A 20,360-nucleotide genomic window follows, 5' to 3' on the forward strand; every position below is an offset into this window, starting at 1 on the left:
GAATGAATGTAAAACTAAAGTTCTCTCATGTAAACTATCATATAATTCACAATAAAGCATTAAAAAAAAAAAGTATAGGGACAAAAATTCCATCAGTCCTGCCAGGAACGGGGGAGGGGAGATTATAATTTACTTTATAAAGGCACGAGAGGCTTTCTCAGGGCGATGGGATTATTCTATATCTAAACTGTGATGATGGTCACAAGACTGTATACATTTATTAAAACTCATTGAACTGTGCGCTTTAAAATTGTGAGTTTTATTGAATGCAAATTATACCAGATTATTTAAAAAGCATTCTTGTCTTCCTTCATATTCTATTCGCTCCCTTTTTTTCTGTTCCATTTAAATTCTGTCCTTCTCTACCTCCAATTCCAGGCTTCAAGAGAAACGTAATTGGTAGAAGCAATAGAGTGAAACAAGAAAGGGTGGCTATTCCCAACCTACTGGGGAAAAAGAATTTTTATTAGCACTGAGATTCATCATCTTTCAACATCTCAGCAATGCCAAAAGTAGTATGGTCACCACACGGCATTTATTGTTGTTGTTAAGTTCCATCAGGTTTCCGAGGAGTGGCTGGTGGATTTCGACTGCCTATCTTGCAGTTAGCAGTCTAGTGTTTACCCTATAGCACCACACCAGGGCTCCACGACATTCATGGCTGTCTTTTATTGCACAGAAGCATTTCAGTCCTAAAGGAATCAGTTCTAAAGTATCCCACCCCTAACAAAAGTGGTCAGTGTTTTCTTGGGTGGGGGAAAAACACAAACCCATGTGACAAGCTGCCCTTTTTGTTTTGTAACTTTCAGAGATTTACACAATTTCCTCACCTCTCCCCCATGATTTTCTACCAATCTTACTTTACTATTCCTCTCAATCTTTGTTTCGGTTTTTAAAAATTGAATAGTCACAAGTAAAAGAAGGTCAGTTATGGGTTAAAAATAGGTATTTACAGTCCGGGTAATGTAGTGGATTATAAACTGGGCTGCTAACCTCAAGGACAGCAGTTTGAATCTGCTTGTCACTCCAATGTACATATATACATATGTTGTTGTTAAGTACCATCGAGTCGGTTCTGACTTACAGCAATCCTACATAGGGTTTCTGAGGAGTGACTGGTGAGCTTGAACTGCCGACCTTGAGGTTCAAACTGACCTTGCAGTCCAGCTCATTAACCCATAGTGCCACCCCAGGACTAGTAGGACTCACATGTAAGTGGTACTAAAATAATTTCTGACGTCGTTAGTGCCATTGAGATGGTTCTGACTCATAGGGTTTCCTAGGGGCAGCTGGTTTGTTTGAACCACTGACTTTGCAGTTAGCAGTCTAGTACTTATCCTATAGTGCCACTCCAGGACTTCTGAAAACAGTTACCAGTATTTTATTCATTTGTTGTTGTTGTTGTTATGTGCCATCGAGTCGGTTCCAACCCATAGCGACCCTGTATAGGGTTTCCGAGGGTGTAAATCTTTATGGGAGTAGAAAGCCTCATCTTTCTCCCGCGGAGCAGCTGGTAGTTTCGAACCGCTGACCTTAAGGTTCGCAGCCCAATTCGTAACCACTACGCTACCAGAGCTCCATTCATTTAGGAGTGTAAAACTAAGATTCTGCCAGAAAACATGAGTAAAGGGGTTATAAAACTGCTGCAAGTCAGTTGCGACTCATGGTGACCCCACAGGCATCAGAGTAAAACTGTGCTCTGTAGATCACCATGGTGTGTCTAGGTGGTCTTTAGGTTAGCAGTGAAACCACTTACCCCATTCAGGGATTTCAATGAGAGCTTAAAGACGTTAAATAGACAAGAACTTGTCTATTCATGAACTGTGGTTGTCTATGGAGCTTTATACTTTTCAAAAGTAATTTCATGACAATACAGTGCAGAGTGGTGTCTGTTACGTGTGTGTGTGTGTGTGTGTGTGTGTGTGGTAATGTAAACATTTAAGAACTGCACTTTCAGCAGAATGAATGTAGCTCACACAGCATGAATCTGAAGAACAATTCTGTAACATCTAACATCACTCCATCTCTATTGTCAAACTTGTCTTTTTCCCACTAATACTTTGACCCTTGAGGATAGAAGAATCCCATTATTCCTAGCATTATTGTTGTTGGTAACTGCTGTTGAGTTGGCTCTGACTCAAAGAGATTTTGTATAGGGTTTCCTACGAGCTGTTGGAGGATTTGAACTGTCATCCTTGCAGTTCAAACCTACCTTGTGGTCTAGTGTTTATCCTACAGTGCCACAGAAATCACAATGATTAAAAGCATGAGTTGAGTCTACCCCGACTCATGGTGATCTTATGGATGTCAGAGTAAAACTACACCATAGGGTTTACAATGACTGATTTTCAGATCCCCAGGTCTTTCTTTGGAAGTGTCCCTAAGTGGACTCAAACCTTGAACCTTTAGGCAGTGGTTTAGCTCTTTAATTGTTTTCAACACCCAGGACACCAGCTCCTACTTAAAAAGAAACAAACAATCCCACGGTCATCTAGCTAGGGTTCCCGAGACTGCATGCAGATATTCACAGGAGCAGACAAGTCTCATCTTTCTCCCAAAGAATAGCTGGGGGGTTTGAACAATGGACACTGTGGTTAGCAGTCCAACTGCTAATAATGTGACTTGGTGTTATTCTGATTAGACCATCATCCTTTAGTGTAACGAACATCATTAGCACTAAAGTAGTACTAATAATATTAGTAGTAGCAGTACAATCTTCTTTTCTTCTTAGTTATCTCCTAGCTTAAACTTTAAAACAAAGAAACAAACTCAGATTTAGTGTTGACAGTAGGAAATATCCACTTGTCCAAGAGTTTTAATACCTTTTTTTCTTACACATATAGCTATTCTGAGATTATTTAAACTAATGAAGCAGAACAGGGTGATGGATGATCCAAGAGGCTAATCTTTAGGGAGCACTCTTTGATTTCAGTTTAGCAGATTTACTCTGCTAATTATATGGGCTATATTTGCTTGGGTTAGTGCTAACATTCAATTGCATTCCTGAAGCATATGTCAGCTGGGGTGGGGAAGACAGCCAGAAGTGTGTTAAGCATCAGCGGAAAATGGAATCAGGCTTAAAAATTAACCACAATTAATCCTATAAACTGTGGTTGTCAGTTTTCCTTCTAACTCTGAGGTTCTAGGTAACACACAATATCTGAAAAGTCTGTGCTCCATCTTTCATCCCATGCCCTCCCCAGTACAATACCCAAATGTTGAAGAAGCAGCAGCTGTAGCATCCGGGTCAGTAACTGGTTTTGTTTCTGTGGAGTCCCCCAAAGTGGATAACTGTACTAGGAACTTCCTTGTCGCATCAGAGAATTACCCATAATTACGTGATAAAATGAAAATGCCTCTAGCAGAAGCACACCTCTGAGCAATGACAGAGAAATGATAACAGACAGCTGACAGTGTTAGGTGTTGATGGAGTATACATCCATCGTCTCCCCAAAGAGAAGGCGTTGCTACCGAGAAAGACAGACTGAGAGAAGCGGGTACAAGGCAGTGACATGGGAACACAGAGTCACCTGGGTTTTTCTTTGCTGTGCACAAAACGCACTTTCTTCTCTTTCACATCTTTCCAGCTGAAATGGCCAGCCTTGTCTAGCTGCACCTCTTTTCCATTCCTGGAGAGCACTAACCGGCCATTGGTCGGCGTGCTCACGACATGGAACAGGAGGTCTTCAACCCTGCCATCCTGATCCTGGACATTCAGGAAGGAAAAATCCAGTGGCTGCATTGAACCAATGGCAATGGTTAAGGAACCATTCACATGAAGACTAGGGGTGTGTATTTTGCCTGAAAAACATATAAATCAAATGTCAGGCTTGGCACATTTACTAATAAGGTATTTTAAGAAATAAGCTTATCATAATAATTCAGAGCTACAAAAATGAGATTCTAGGCTTCAAAATACCATAAGCCTCCTTCTAACCCATTGGTTCTCACCCTGGATGTACATGGCAAGCTGTTTTGCCAGGATTTTAATTGGTAGTCTTCCCTTCTAGAACTAAGCAAGGCAGGAGCATTTGGGAATGCCAAATTTCAGGGGGTCTGGTTCCTCTGTCAATTACTCAGATGAGAGTAGAATTCCTTTTCACAAGTTGTCTTGTATTAAGTCTCAAGAGGAGTAAGCTGACTCTCAAGTACTTGAAATTTCCAGATGGATCCCAATCAAATAAGCCCAAGATACTCCCTGTCCACCTCCCACGATGGGGAAGTCTTAATGCCTTAAAGGCCAAAAGTATAAAGATTGAAAATATAATCGACTATGGATGTTAAAATCGCCCCACGCTATTGATGAAGAACACAAAAAGTTCAGCTATCATTCACCTATAAAAATCTGGGGATTCAAAACAAAGACTGAATTTGAATTCATTTCTCTTTGTTGTATAAGTAAAAGTGTCTATTAATGTGTTGGGAAAGATACCCTGTACCATACGAGGGGCCTCCAAAAAGTTCATGGAATTGAAAGATGAAATCTTCCCATGAACTTTTTGAAGCCCTTTTGTATTACCATATTTTTAAAGGAAAGCCAGGTGGTCTGAATTCCCTCCATCTCAAATGTGTAAACCTAATGGGGTAGGATCCTCACATGATTTGTAACTTATTTATAATTACCACAGTTTGCAAAAAGAACGTACCAGCACATCCTGGCATACACTCTGTAAGCTTATATAAATATAAATATAATCCACTGCCATCAAGTCGATTCTGATTCACAGCAACCCTGTGTAGGGGTTCCAAGGCTGTAAATCTTTATAGATAGAAAGTCTCATCTTTTACCTCAGAGGTGACTGTAGGGTTTGAACTGCTAACCTTAGGTTATCAGACCAGTGCTTATCCTACAGCATCACCAGAGTATCTTATGTGAACATGTTGTTGCTGTTGTTAAGTGCCTTTGAGTCAGTTCCGACTCATAGTGACCTATACAGGGTTTCTGAAACGCAGCTAGGGAATTTGAATCACTGACTTTGAGGTTCAAATCAGCCTTGCAGTCCAGTGCATTATCCCACAGTGCCACACCAGGTCTCCCTATGTAAATATCGGTAAGCAATTTTTTTATACATATACGTGTGTGTATATGTGCATGTGTGTGTGTATATATATGTATGTATAGCTATCTTATGAATATATATATATGGAGCTCTGGTAGCATAGTGGTTACGAATCGGGTTGTGAACCTTAAGGCCAGCAGTTCGAAACTACCAGCTGCTCCACGGGAGAAAGATGAGGCGTTCTGCTCCCGTAAAGATTTACAGCCTCAGAAACCCTGTACAGGGTCGCTATGGGTTAGAACTGACTCGACGGCACTTAACAACAACAACAACATATATGAGTGTGTGTGTGTATGACTATAGGTCAAGAATATAGGTAAGTTTTATGCTCAATTTCTGATCTGACAGATTGTTTCTTGGTTCCTTCCAAAGATCACACAAGTTGAGTTTCCCTAATTTTCTACATTCCTTAAATAGCCTTTTTTCCTTAGTGGCACCAAGATTTTCCCAAATGAGAATGCTGAATTTTATATCGCTAATTGTATCTGTAAACTCAACCACTCCATGGAGAAATCACCTGTGAATTCATCAGACCATCGGAGGAGAAGGACTTACCAGTACATGTCTCGTTAGGGGAGAGGCCAGAGAAGCCAGGAACACAACTGGAAATGCAAAGGCCGCTCTTCAGAAAGAGCCCATGGTCACAGAGGTAGCACTGGCCCCCCAGGCTACACTGCAAGCACCCTCGAGGGCAGGCTACGAAAGAGAGGACACACTTCAATGAGGTAAAATAAAGGCCCAGACATCTAGCCAGGATCAAAAGCAGCAGAGAATAAAAGGACAGCATAAGCTATCCCCAACTGTGGTGATGGTAGTGATGGCTGTGTGCCCTGGAGTCAGTTCCGACTCATAGAAACCCTGCATAGGGTTTCCAAGTCTATAAATCTTTATGGGAGCAGAAAGCCTCATCGTTATCCCACAGAATGGCTAGTAGGTTCGAACTGCTGTTATCCCACAGAACGGCTAGTAGGTTCGAACTGCTAACCTTGAGGTTTTCAGCCCAACTCCAACTGTAGCCATAAAGCATTCCACCAGCTTCTCTATGGAGTCTCAGGGAGAACTGGTCAACCCTCAGAAGGAACTGAATAGAGATGAGCACTCCTCATTTAAACACTATGATTCAAAAATGCTGTATGGAGATGGCATGTTCAGGAAGTTAATCATATTGACTTGTAACAGACACTTTATGGGGACTTCCAGCAAGATAGTGGACTAGGTGGACACACTACACAGACCCTTCAAAGGTGGAGAATTTTTTTCTGTCCTGGGCCACTTGGGTATTTATAACATCACTTAATATAAATTTATGTTGGTATGACAAAAGCTCCTATATTGATTGAATTTCAAGTCCCTCCTGCCTTGGTGGGGCCAGACCACATGACAGCATGACCGGCTTAGATAGTCTGTGGGGTGGACATGCCCACCCCTGCTCTACAACAAAGATATGACAGACCAAAAAATAAAAAAAGAGACACAGAGGAGGAAAATCCTGGAACCCTGAACTTCAGAGGAAAGGTTAGAGAAGTGGATTGAGTGCTTGCTAGGAAAAGAGGCTGAGCAGAAACTGTGATAACATAAAGAGGCCTAGCAGAGCAGATTCACACAAGGGACTGGGAAGATGGGACGCCTTGTTTTTCTGTATGCTCTCCTGGTGACCAGAGGTGTGGTCAGCTCCAACTGCAGACCCTGTTCAGAGCCACATGGTAGGCAGCCACACCAGTGTAAGGCGGGGGCTGGCTGTATGGATTTGATGCCTGGATTCAGGTGAGCTCGGCTCCAGGCCTAGGGAACTCACAGAGCCACCAGAGCAGAGTTTAACCAGGCACCCTGCTCCTAATTGCCCCATGGTCCTAACAGTCACTGAAACCAACTCCATTGAGAGCCTCAAACTACTTCCGAATTGAGTGCGCTGAATATGGGAACTCCATCTAGGGCCAATAGAAATTCCATCTAGGGCCAATAAAAATTCCATTTAGGGCCAATAAAAATTCCATCTAGGGCCAATAGAAATTCCATCTAGGGCCAATAGAAATTCCATCTAGGGCCAACAGAAATTCCATCTAGGGCCAGGGACTCTGCTGTCACATTTCTCCCATGCTTACCTTGTGAGATTCCTGGCTAGAAGGAGCCCCTAAAGTTTTCTCCTCTTTAAGCCCACTGTTTTGTTTGTTTGTTTCCTTTTGTTGTTTCATTGTTTTTATTTGTTTATTCTTTCTTCTCTTTCTCTCTCCAGTCCCTTGAGTTTTACCCTTTCTATCTCTGCTTTTATTTAACCCTTCTTTTCTTCTGTTTCTAATTTTGTCTCTTCTTTGTTCCCCCCTTTTGATTTTTCTTTACTACTCTCTGCTCTGGTAGTGTAGTGGTTACGAATCGGGCTGTGAATGGCAAGGTCAGCAGTTTGAAACTACCAGCTGTTCTGCAGGAGAAAGATAAGGCTTTCTGCTCCTGTAAAGATTTACAGCCTCGGAAATCCTGTACAAGGTCACTATGAGTCGGAACCGACTCCCCGGCACACAGCCACCAGCCACCAGCCACCACTCTCTGCTCTCTTTTCACCTTCCTTCTCTATGGTATTTCTAAGTGTGTGTGTGTGTTCTATTTCTTCATTTTATTTTTTGTCTTATTTGTCTCTTCTATAGCTCCATTTCCCTGTCCTTCTTTTCTCTTTTTAGTTTTCTGGGTTTTTTTCGTAGTGTTGCGCTTTTAAAAAATTCTTTATGTTCCTGTTTTTTTTTTTCTCTTTTCATTGTTGGTTGCTTGTTTGTTCTATTTTTCTTCCTGGTATGCTTGGAGGGGAGGGAAGGTGGAGTTCTCTTCTTTCCCACCCAACAACAACTAAGCCTGACAGGACACAGCCCAGTCACAACCTTATCCTCTTCAGCTTTACCTGCTGGACAAGAGCTGATACCAGCTCCTATAATCACCTGATCAGCAATAGACAGCAGCCAACATCAGTCAAACCCAACCTAAATTGAGGTGCATGATGGGTGAATGGAGAATAGTACACATGCTTCCATTCTCTAACGACACCCAAAGGAGTCTAAGAACACATCAATATACAATTGTCAAAACACCACAAAGTCTCAAAGACAACTGACAACTTCCACTCACACAAAGAAACAAGAGAGAATGGCAAAAACTGATGACCAATATGCAGAGCCAGAAAACGTTTCTCAGGAAAAAAAGGTAATGGAACTTTTTGAAAAGAATGATATTTAGGTACCTTCAAAGGATTGACAGAAAGATGGAAGAAAGCAAAGAGAATAAAGAATTCAGAAAAACACATAGAAAAAATAAATGCAAAATTTAAAAACAATACAAAACTTGCCATTAGAAATCCATAAGATTATTACTAAGATTTCAGAAATGGACCATACACTAAAAGAACAAGGAAGTAGATTTGAAGCAATGGAAGCCAGAATTAGTGAAGTTGAAGATAAATCTCTCAATAGGAGGCTACAAGAAGAACCCTTTATAAAACAAACAAACAAAAAACAAAGATTCCAGAGAAAGCCTAAAAGTTATGTGGGATACCATGAAGAGGAATAACTTACAGGTGACTGAAATTCCAGAACAGGAAGAAACAATAAAAAACATAGAGAAAACTGTCAAAGCGTTGTTGGACTATAACTTCTCCAGCATCCAAGTCCTGGTGTGGCACTGCAGGTTAATGCACTGGACTACAAGGACAGTTTGAACCACAAAGTCGGTGGTTCAAGCTCACTAGACACTCCTTGGAAACCTTATACAGGGTTTTTATGTGTTGGAACCAACTCAAACACTCAAACACCAACAACGAACTTTCCAAAACCAAAGACAAGGAAAGAATACTTACAGCAGTCAAAAAGTCAAAAGGAGAACCAATATGACTAAGCTCTGATTTCTTAGCAGAAACCATGCAGGCGTGAAGGCAATGGGATGGCATATATAGAACTCTTAAGAGGAAAAAAATTGCCAACCAAGAATCATATACTCAGTAAAGCTGTTCCTCAAATACAACAGAAAAACTAGGACATTTCCAGATAAACAGAAATTAAAGGAACTTGTAATAACAAAACCAACTTTACAACAAAAAAAAATACTGAAGGATGTTTTTTGGACTGAGAATCAACAACAGCAAACAACAACCTGAGATTAATTTACATAACAATATCATTCAGAAATCAATTCAGATACTTGTTATTGTTGTTATGTGCTGTAGAGTTGATTCTGACCCATAGCGACCCTGTACAGGGTTTCCGAGGCTGTAAATCTTTACGGGAGCAGAAAGCCTCATCTTTCTCCTGCGGAACAGCTGGTAGTTTTGAACTGCTGACCCTGAGGTTAGCAGCCCGATTTGTAACCACTACACTACCAGAGCTCTTTCAATCCAGATACAGAAGTATGTAAAGTAAAACAAACCTACAAAACTGAATATAGGGAACCAGAGATATCAATTTATAAGGAAGTCAACAAAGCAAAAACAGGGAATAGTCTAGAGATAGAACTTCCAAATGGCAAAGAAGTCAAGTAGATTTCAAGAAAAAAAGAGACTGTCTTACAAGAGGAAAAAATTAATAAATTACAGAGTAAGTTCAAAGAAAATGAACACACCTTCACATCAAAATAAAAGAAGAGGGAGATCAGATTTAGCAAGCATTAACATGACAGAAATGAAGAAAATGATACATAAGAACAAATATTGTAGAAACCACTATTGTAAAAAGTATTTTCTTGCTATATGAACCATTCTATGGTGGTTATCAGGGGGTGAGGTTTGGGGGAGTAGCGAATTATTCATGGCCTAGAGGGTAGACACATGTTAACATGGGTAATAGGGCAGGTAATATACAAGAAGAGGGAGGTCAGCAGAGGAAAGATGAAGGTAGGGAGGAATGCAAGAGTTAAGGGAAATAGAGGTAAATACTACTAACTGATGGTACATGGGGGAGATTGCAATCATTGTAATGAAGCAAAGTATATGATTGGTTAACTGTAAAATTGATAGTCTGCGCTGAAAACCTTTACTCAATTCACAATAAAAAGTTATAAAAAAAAAAAAAAAAGAGAGTGAGAGAAAGAATTTATAAGATTAAGAGCATAGGCACTTTCTAGTCCCATTCCCTCCATACCGCTGCTGTTGTTAGCTGTTGTCACATCAGCTCTGACCCTGGTACTCTATTATAGCAGAATGAACTGTTGCCCAGTCCTCATGTTCCTTGAGATGTTTGAACCCAGTGTTATATCTACTATGCCTTTCAACCGAAGGGCTCATTTTCCAGCACAATATTGGACAAGGTTCTATTTTATCCAAAAGGTTTCACTGGATAATTTTCAGAAGTATATCTCCAGGTCTTTTTTCCCTGTCTGTCTTAGTCTGTAAGCTCTAATGAAATCTATCTGCCATGAGTGACTCTGTTAGGTATTTGAAATAATGATAGCATAACTTTCAGCACCAAAGCAACACACAAACCACCAGTCAGACAGACTGACAAATAAGCGATGGTTTCCTCTACTACCTAGTAGCTTCTGACCCATCAGGCAAGTTCCGGTAGCACTCTGTGCTTCAATTTTCTCAGACGTGGGGATAGTAGTCATGAGCGAATTATATGTGTTATAATATAAAGTGACTAGAACAGATGATTGCATTCCCTGCTGCTGCTATTATTATTTTAAATGCACAAATAGAGCTAGCTAGCAGGGGGCTTCAAAATGTTCATGGGAAAATTCCACTCTCTTTTAACTCCAATTTTCCCACAAATTTTTAATCCTGATATGTAAGAAGCCATTTGAACTACAAGGCCAGTGGTTCAAGCTCACCAGCTGCTCCTTGGAAACCCTATACAGGGTCGCTATGGGTCAAAATCAATTTGACGGCACTTGACAACAACAACAACAACAATGTAAGAAGTACAGTATTATTTCTTTGAGTTAAGTCAATAATAGTGACTGTATGGGACAGACTAGAATTGGTCCTAGGACTGACTTTCAGGGATGTGAGTGTTTATGGGAATAGATCAAGACACCTTTTTCCAATGGAGCAGCTGGAGGGTCCAAACTGCCAGCCTTTCAGCTAGTAACTGAATGCTTAATCATTGAGCCACCAGGGTTCTTTAATAATGCTCTATGAATTGTTTATTCTCTAATTTTTATGCTTCCTTAATTTTGAAGGGTACTGGTGTGGTGCTGTAAGATAAGCACTGGACTGCTGACTGTAAGTTTAGCAGTACAGACCCACCAGCCCCACTCCTCAACACCATATACAGGGTTGCTATGAGTCGACAGCAGACTTGATGGCAGACAGCAACGACAACAACTGAGATTTTGTTATAGAGAGGCAGCATAGTATAATTTAAGAACACTAGACTGGAGTTTGGTGTCCTTGTGTGGTGTTGTAGGATAACCACTGGACTGAGAACCACAAGGTCAAACCCACCAGTTGCTCCTTGGAAACCCCATACAGGGTCTTGACAATACTTGACAAGAAGAAGAACTGGAATTAGAAAATCACTTTTAGTATCTGATTTTATAGGCTGCCTAACAAAGATTCTCTCATTTATTTTTTCCCACTTTTAAATCAGGATTCATAATGTCTGTCATATTTTACCTGGTCATTGCAATTATCAAATGAGAATGTATATGAGGGGAATCTGATGAAATGTAAAATGCTATGCCTTGGTAACAAGAATTATTATTATATATCAGGTGTTCTTTAAAGTGGGGCACATGGCACAACTTTAGAGAAATGATAAGAAAAAATTGGACAAACTCTACAGATGACCCAGTAGAAAAGAAGGTTAAGGTTATGTGTTTAGCTTTAGTTCAAAGATAAAATCTCCAGTGTATGTCATTAAATTGATCCCCCCAAATCCTAGTCTTCAAAGGTATTATGACAATTTAAGGGTCACAAGTGATTTAATCTGCACACTGGAAATTCTATGCTCATATCAAATAGGACGCATTCACTCTTAATGGTTATCCTACTGCAGTTCAATATAAGTTTTTCCATTCCATAAAATATTGGTGGCCCTGTTTCCATGAAAATAGCTAGGGACAATACTGATTTGTGCAAGAGAATTATTGGTCTGCACTCCTACATTCCATCCAACAAGCAATTGGCACACATGCTTGCTGTTGTTGTTGTTAGTGCCATCGAGTCGGGATCCGACTTATAGCGACCCTGTACAGGGTTTCCATGGAGCAGCTGGTGAGCCTAAGAAGTCATCAATTACTTAGGTTGATCTCCCTGAGTTTTCATTTTCCTTCTAATTCAGATGATCAGCTTGGTTATCTGACGATCAGTATTCATGACTGACTTGCTGACTTCACATCTTCCTAATAAAGTACTCAGCATAATCATCCAAGTTACCTTTACATTTGTGACTTGTATGGTCTGTAAAGTACCCCTTCCCACATTCCTGGACACAATGGTCTTCCTGGAGGAGAAATGGATCTTCACAGCGGGTGCACTCATGGGGACCCTGGCACTGGAGGCAGTGGCTGCCACAGCCTGAAAGACAAAAGTCAAGTCAACAAGAACCTGTCTATCTCTCCAAGGGACTCCTGGCTCTCATGGCGAGACATTAAACTCTATTGGACAAAGCACTGAACTAGGAGTCCAGGAGCCCTGGCTCAACACCTCTGAGCCTCAGTGACCTACCCTATAAAATGAGAATAGAAACAAAAGTCTTACCCATCTCCACTGGGTACTGATCAAATGAAATAATGAAAAACATTAGACAAACTATAAAGTTACTGACCACTATTAGCCATCATTATTATTATTATTATTATTATTACTAGCTAGTGCTTGATTCTCTGGATTACTTCATTGAAGAGTCCTGTGTAGTCCTTTGTAGGCATGTTCTCTGTCTACTTTTAGTGGGCATTTCAAGGTCTGAGGACTTTGTGATACTAAATTAAGGCAGAAAAGGATACAGGATCACGGAGAAGTGAGGGTGAGGTTATGGTGTTCATATAAATGGTGGAAGAATATGGTTTTTCCATATTCTCAAATGATGATGGTACACATCCCTCCCCATCTGAATGACCCAAACAAAAAAAATGGAATGCTGTCAAGATGATTTTGTTTCATGGTGACCCTTCAGGATAGGGTAGAATTGATCCCTAGGGTTTCCAATGCTGTAAATCATTACCAAAGCAGATGGCCTCATCTGTCTCCCACGGGGAGGTGGGGGGAGAGGGAGAAGGGGATCTGGTGGGTTTGAAGCATAACCTTTTGGTTAACTGCCCATTGCTTTATCCCTGCACCACCAGGACTCCTTATCAGGAGGACAAAGCTATTCAGTTTTGAAGAAATTCCAAAAATCATGGGTAAAACACACTTGTATATGTGACCATTTACCCCTAAGGTTCCCGTATTGACCTCTTAGTTTAGCAAATGTTGTATTTGGGCATGGGAGAAGAAAAAGGAAAATCCTCCTTATAACAAAGAAAAGGTCTTAGGAAAGAGACCAGAAACTAGATGATGTAAACCTAGAGAGTAGAATCTTGTTCCAGGATTCTTCTCAGAACAGTAAAAATCAAATGAGTCCGATGCTTGGGTGAGCACAGAGTGGGGGCTCCAGACACTTACTCTTGCAGAGGCCCAAGTCCCGGTAAAATGGTGGTGAGCACTGCTCCACGCAGGCGCCGTCCTGGAGAACGTAGCCATCCATACACTGTAGGCAATCGGTTGTCAGAGGCCCTTTGCATACATTGCAACTCCAATCACACTCTAGAAAGAAAGCCCATGTCAAGTCCATCCTCACTGTACCCCTTCAGAGCTAGGGACACTAATATAAGAGAACGCTGTAGGCAGCTGCAAAGGGTAAAGTGGAGACGACATAAAAGATGCCACATAAGAGCTCTAACAAGGTCTCTGCTTGTAGTAGCCTGAATGCTTCTCTGAGGTTTAGTGTTTCTTACTTGTGTTCAACACGGACATGTACAAGGATCACTCTAAGCTCATGTGGGGCCTGATTGTCAGTGGGCTGCTGGGAAGCCAAGTCAACCTTATCTTATTCCCTGGGTCCACAAGTTCTTTATTAAGGTGCTGTGTCACCAAATCTTCATGCAAAGCCTGCTGAGTGAAGTGGCCAACTTGGCCTACACATGCTTGCAGAGGGATGTCAACGACTCAATGAAGAGTAAGCCTACTACCACCACAGCAGGGGTTCAAAACTCACTAACAGGTGTTGACCAGCAGAACAGAAAAAACCCACAATGGTGGTATTAAATGGGGCACAAAGAACTGTCCAAAATGAAAGCAAAAGTAGTTCTAACGTAGGGCAGGAGAACTGAGTGGCTTGCATGGTAATTCACTGAACAAGCACACCTATGGAATGAGGTACAGTACTGAACAGGGTGAGTATGAAGGTGGTGAGCATGCATCCTGTCCTTCAGAAGCTTATGTTCTAGTTCAGCACACCTGACCTTGGATGTACACCCACGGAATCTGGAAGAATGATTAGAAATATAGATTATCAGGCCCGACCCAAGACCTAAGTAATCTCAAGGATTGGGAAACAGGAAACATGCTGATACTGTTACTGCTGTTATTGTTATACTTTTTGGCGTTATTTTCAATATTTTCAATGACGCAGTCAAAAAACTCATGCTTGACAGTCAGTGTTCCAGCTGATAAATCCTTCAAGCATATGCATGAAAGACGGGATAAAAGCACATGATTGGGTACCAGGCAAATGTGCACTCAACTCATGGCCCCACTGCTTTTTATCACTATTTTTCTACACAATGTCCGTAAAGTTTTGTGGCTTCAGTTTTTGTTTCTGCAAAACGGAGATAATACACTAATGCGTATCATGACGGCAAAATGCAATCATGAATGTAAAGGACTCAGCGCAGTTATCTTGCACACCGTAACAGCTCACTAAATGTCTGCTGTGGAACAGTTTTCCTTGGAGAACATCTCTATACTCAGTGCTGCATCAACCCCTCCTTCCCTGTCTCCCTCCTAAGACGTTGAGGAAGCCTCTCATTAGTCACCTTTCCCTCTTCCTTGATGCAATATTGCTAAGTCCCAAAGAAGCAGGTAAATGTGCAAGACAGCACACGTGCTTCAAAGAAGATTTATACAGTTAATCTTCCTCATTCATTTGACTGAATCAGTCCTAGGGGGAAAAATGACTAAAACAGAGCCTTGAAAACTGCCAGCATAGTTATGAAATAATTTACAACAGGGAGGATTTGTGATAATCTTGTTTTTCACCACAACTGACAGCCCCTGGTTAGAAGATTTAAAAAACAAACAACAACAACAAAAAAAACAAACAGAAAAGCTTCTGTGGTCTTAGCAGAACAGAGCAGACCACCAAAGTAGACAACCAAATTAAATTTCTTGGAATGGAAAAGTTTGTAATTTTGCAAAGACTTTAAATATCCCAAGTTTCCTCGGCAGATGTTTGACCTCTGTATCCAAGCCCTAGCTTCTCTGCCAGAACTAGACACAGAGAGAAACTTGGAAAAAGGCCGGAATGCAGAGGAGAAATGGAATGGGATCTTAGAAAACTGGTTCTCTGTTTTCTCTTGCTGAGTGCTACCCATTCATTCCAGGAGGATAAGACAGTTACTTTTGGGTTAACCTTGACCCATGATGACCCATGTGTGTCAGAGTAGAACTGTGCTCCATAGGGTTTTCAGTGGCTGACTTTTCAGACATAGATTACTAAGGCTTTCTTCTGAAGCACCTCTAGATGACTCCCCTCGTTTGGTTAGAACCCAAGCACATTATCTGTTTTTACCACTCAAAGAGCATAAGCCCCAAATTCCAACCACTGGAGAACAAGAAAAAAGGTACTTGGGTTTTGACATTTATCTCTCCATAATTCCTCGAGTGCAGGGACACAGCTTCACTCATTTAAGAATGCTAAGTAGAGATGAGGGAATCAGACATAACTTCCTGAACCCCTCAGCCTTAGAGTCTAGAAATCTACAGTTGTGAACGCAAATATCAACAGGGCCCAGAAAGGGAACATAAATCTCTGAAATACGCCCGATGTGCTAGAATAGGGAATGATGGGGGCTGCAATGAATTAAAGAAATTGTGCTCTGTCCAAAAGGGTAACAAATCCAGATGCAGTATTGTCTGATCTTCCAAAGAAATGGAACACTTCAAATTATGAAATCTTTGACTTACAAAAGGCAAATAAATGACTAAAATATTTCAAACACTAAAATATTAAGTGGGCCAAACAAAACATGTTTATTGGCCAAATACAATCTCAGGTTAACATAAAACTCTGGAGCCTAATTCCTTGTTTCCAGTTTGCCACCACTGGTGTAGTTACCAAAACTCAGCACAAAATCCATACAGGTTTCATTGGCTGATTTGTTGTTGTTGTTGATTTTGACCCAAGGTGACCCCAGTTGCTCCCCAGGCCTTTCTTTCAAGTCTAGCTTCATCTGGAAGCTCTGGTGAAACCTTTGTACCATGGTTGAAACCTTCTAGTTTTCGAAATACCAGTGTATAGCTTTCAGCATCACAGTAACATGCAAGCCACCATAGCAAAACATTTTCAAATTGTGGAGTTGGTAAAAAATATTGAATCTACTATGGACTGCCAGAAGAACAAACAAATCTTAGAAGAAATATGTATAGCCATATTTCTCCTTAGCCATGAGTATGGTGAGGCTTATACTTGTTTACTTTGAAAATATCACTAGAAAAGACCAAATCACTAGAAAAGGATGTCATGGTTGGTAAAGCAGTCAGCCAGAGGAAACAAGAAAAACCCTCAATGAGATGGACTGACACAGTAGTTGTATGCGTGGACTCAAACATACCAATAATTATGAAGATGGCACAGGACTGGGTAATAGTTTGCTCTATTACACATAAGATTGCCACCATGCAGAGTCAACACAATGGCAACAAACAAAAGAAATAACAGCACAAAGTCTGGGATACTGTAGGCCCCTAAACATGTTTGCTTCATACATTTATACTTAATAACTTCTTGCTATCATCAGAGAAAGTCCAAACATATAATAAGTGGTATTTTCTCAATATGAGTGACTAATATCAATAGTCAAGGGGTAACAGTGAATAAAACAATTCTTACACAACGTAGGAAGAACTTTACCTTTGCATGTCTTGGTGGCGAAGTCAAGATAGTACTGGGTTGCACAGCTCTCATAATGACATTCCCCAAAGAGCAGGACCTTGTTTGGATCTCGGCAGGAGGTACAGCTGGCCTGTGAATCACAGCTTCGACACAGTGGATTGCATGCTAAGCAGATAAAAGAATGACCAAATGATTACAATTGCAAATAGTGAAGCACCCATCAAACCTAGACAGATGCCTCAAAGGAACAAAGCCCTGCACCAACCTGTGCTTTAATTATGGCTCATAACCCTCCCCTGGGATGAAGAAACACAGGAAATTTACTTTTTCCAAAATAAAAACAAGGTAATCTTATTCTCCACAGAAGAGAAATGATAAACCCAAGAATGGAAATTGCTCATTCAAATTGCCCAGTGATACAACAGGATTTATATTTACTCCAAGATCTCTGAAATTATGCTCCAGAGTTTTATTCTAACCTTACTTCCTCTATAAGAAGTCAAATCCTCTACACCACTTAATGATATGGACTCAGAATTTTATGTAGTGCCAAGATTAAAATTAGCCTCCAACTTTAATGTGGAGTTCAAGGAATCCCATAGTTCCAGATATAAAGGACTTAAAGATGACCTGGTTTACTACTGCTTTGCCCAGCTATAAATCTTAGCAGCCATTTAATTCAAACATTCAGAGATGATCTTCAAATCTGGACATGCTTCCATCTTTCCTAACACAGAACAATCCCATTTACTCAGTTGTTTATACTACAAACCTTGGAATCCATCTTGATACTTTCCTTTCTCTTAGCCCTAATTTTATCAACCACAGATTCTTATTTGAACTCTTCTATACAACTCTCAAATCTTTTTGTTTCTCCATCTCCACAAATGCCAGTATGTGCAAGCCATCATCATCTCCTGCTGGACGACTGCCATGGTCTCTGGCTTACCCATAACCAATCAGAATCCTTTGCAACTAATGTTCCATGCATTTATAACTGTGATTTCTAAAATTCCTACTGCTCAGGTTTCTGAGGACACTTTCACATAAGAATTTAGGCCATTCTTCAAGCCTCCCCAGAAAATTCCAAACCATCATTTCTGGAAATAGTGCTCTTACACCATCCCCTCCGTCTTCTCTAGCTGGAAATCGTAATGCACATATTTGGATATTCTCAATATAATCTCCAAGCCTCTGCTCTGTAACTATTCATCCTTCCATCTATTTGTCTAGGTCTTCCCTAAGTCTCCCGTCTAGGACAAGGCTCCAAGTTACATGTTCTTATGCATCTTATACTGCCTATACATCTCTTTCATGCCATGCAAAACAATTTTTATTTAAGCTACTGTTTAACATCTATATCCTCTAAATTATAAACTTCATGAAAACAAAGGCAGGATTTTGTAGTTGTTCCTTGTAATAGTCGTCAGTATCTGGCTGGTTGCCTACCATATTGTAAGTGTCCACAGTGGACACTTAACACATAAATGAAAGAAGTCTGGTATTATAATTATATATATGCAAACACCTGCATCCCTGCTACACTCTAAAATCTTTTCCAAATGTGCATCAGAAGAAAAGTCTAGAGAATAATCAAGTAAGATTTATACCTGTAGGATACTAAAGTACATGGCAAGTGCAGGGAAATTGCCTCACTGTAACATAAAGAGATATCAGATCCTCTTGTTCTGCCTATAAAGAAAGCCACTGATATAAAATACTCATTAAAAAATGTAGATTTGTAATTTAAGGACCTAGGAACATTCTACACCAAAGTTTTAAACAGTTTGCAAATAATTAGGAAAGATTATTTTAATTGTTTAAAGCTAACATGAGATTTAATTTTATCAAGTTTTGCTAAAATTTCTACGTAAGCTGTTGTGTTGTTAGGTGCCAATGAGTTGGTATCAACTCATAGCAACCTTATTATGCAAGCAGAATGAAACACTGCCCAATCCTGGGCCAACCTCACTATTGTGGCCACACTTGAGTCCACTGATGCTGCCACTTAGCCAACCCATCTCGCTGGGAATCTTCCTCTTTTCCTCTGACCCTCCACCTTACCAAACATGATAGCCTTCTCCAGCAAATGGTCCCTCCTGAAAATATGTCCGAAATATGACAGACAAAGTTTGGCCACCATGGCCTCCAAGGAGCACTCTGGCTGCACTTCTTCCAACACAGATCTGTTGGTTCTTTTGGCAGCCCATGGCACTTTCAATATTCTCCTCCAACACCATAACTCAAAAGCATCAATTCTTCTACGGTTTTCCTTATTTACTGTCCAGCTTTCGCATGTTTATGAGGTTATTGAAAATACCATGGTTTGGGTCAGGCGCACCTTAGTTCTCAAGCTGACATCTTTGCTCTTCAACACTTTAAAAAGATCTTGTGCAGCAGACTTGCCTAATGCAATACGTCGTTTGATTTCTTGACTGCTGCTTCCATAAGTGTTGATAGTTGATCTATGCATAGTGTACTTTAATTTTGGCAAAGCCTTTGACAAAGATTCCACCGATCAACTTGTGAATGTAAAAATGAAGCAGGGACTAGTAGTTTGAGGTGGATTTGATGGGACAAGTAATTTCCAACTTGCAATGGGATTCCATTCCAATGACTCCACTGCAAGTTGGTAGTAATATAAGCTGAATTCCTCTTTTTTTGTTTGTTTTTGAGTTTTCATTATGACTGTAATTAATTATCAGTATGTTCATAAATCCAAATTTTATTAAATTGGGGGACTGAAACATCACATATAAACTTACAGCTTGGTTGTTGTTATGTGTCGTTGAGTCAACTCCGACCCATAGTGGCCCTGTATTTACATATACATAGTATATATTACTAATGATAAGATTAAAAAGAAACACTTATGAGAGAGGTTCATAATACTCAAATGTTGTTGTTGTTAAATACCGTGGAGTCAGTTCTGACTTATAGTGACCCTGCACAGAGTTTCCGAGGCTGAAAATCTTAACGAAAACAGAACGCTTCCTCCTCTGTCTCCCACGGAACCCCTGGTAGTTTTGAACTACTGACCTTGAGGTTGGCAGCCCAACTCATAACCACTACACTGCCAGAGCTCCTTAAATCTCAAATATATCATATTCCAATTGATTTTAATCAGTTAAAAACACAAACAAAAACTAGTCAAATACAGGAGAGCTTGGGTGCGAGGGAGGGGGACAACATACAGGGAGGGAAAGGGAAAGGGGAAAAAACAGGGCAGCTGGGA

General features: G+C 40.5%; 1 protein-coding gene across 1 annotated transcript in view; it reads right to left on the reverse strand.

Moving 5' to 3' along the window:
* FRAS1 (Fraser syndrome 1) overlaps nucleotides 1-20,360 on the reverse strand; it is a 797,189-nt gene that overhangs the window by 292,722 nt on the left and 484,107 nt on the right. Inside the window, exons 23-27 of the mRNA XM_006872899.1 lie at nucleotides 17,144-17,290; nucleotides 13,636-13,776; nucleotides 12,409-12,549; nucleotides 5,616-5,756; nucleotides 3,531-3,801 (exon numbers count right to left, since the gene is read on the reverse strand). Coding sequence (XP_006872961.1) covers nucleotides 3,531-3,801; nucleotides 5,616-5,756; nucleotides 12,409-12,549; nucleotides 13,636-13,776; nucleotides 17,144-17,290 — 841 coding nt within the window. The remainder of the gene's footprint in view (nucleotides 1-3,530; nucleotides 3,802-5,615; nucleotides 5,757-12,408; nucleotides 12,550-13,635; nucleotides 13,777-17,143; nucleotides 17,291-20,360) is intronic.

This window comes from Chrysochloris asiatica, unplaced genomic scaffold, assembly GCF_000296735.1.
Source record: "Chrysochloris asiatica unplaced genomic scaffold, ChrAsi1.0 scaffold00214, whole genome shotgun sequence".
Lineage (NCBI taxonomy): Eukaryota > Metazoa > Chordata > Mammalia > Afrosoricida > Chrysochloridae > Chrysochloris > Chrysochloris asiatica.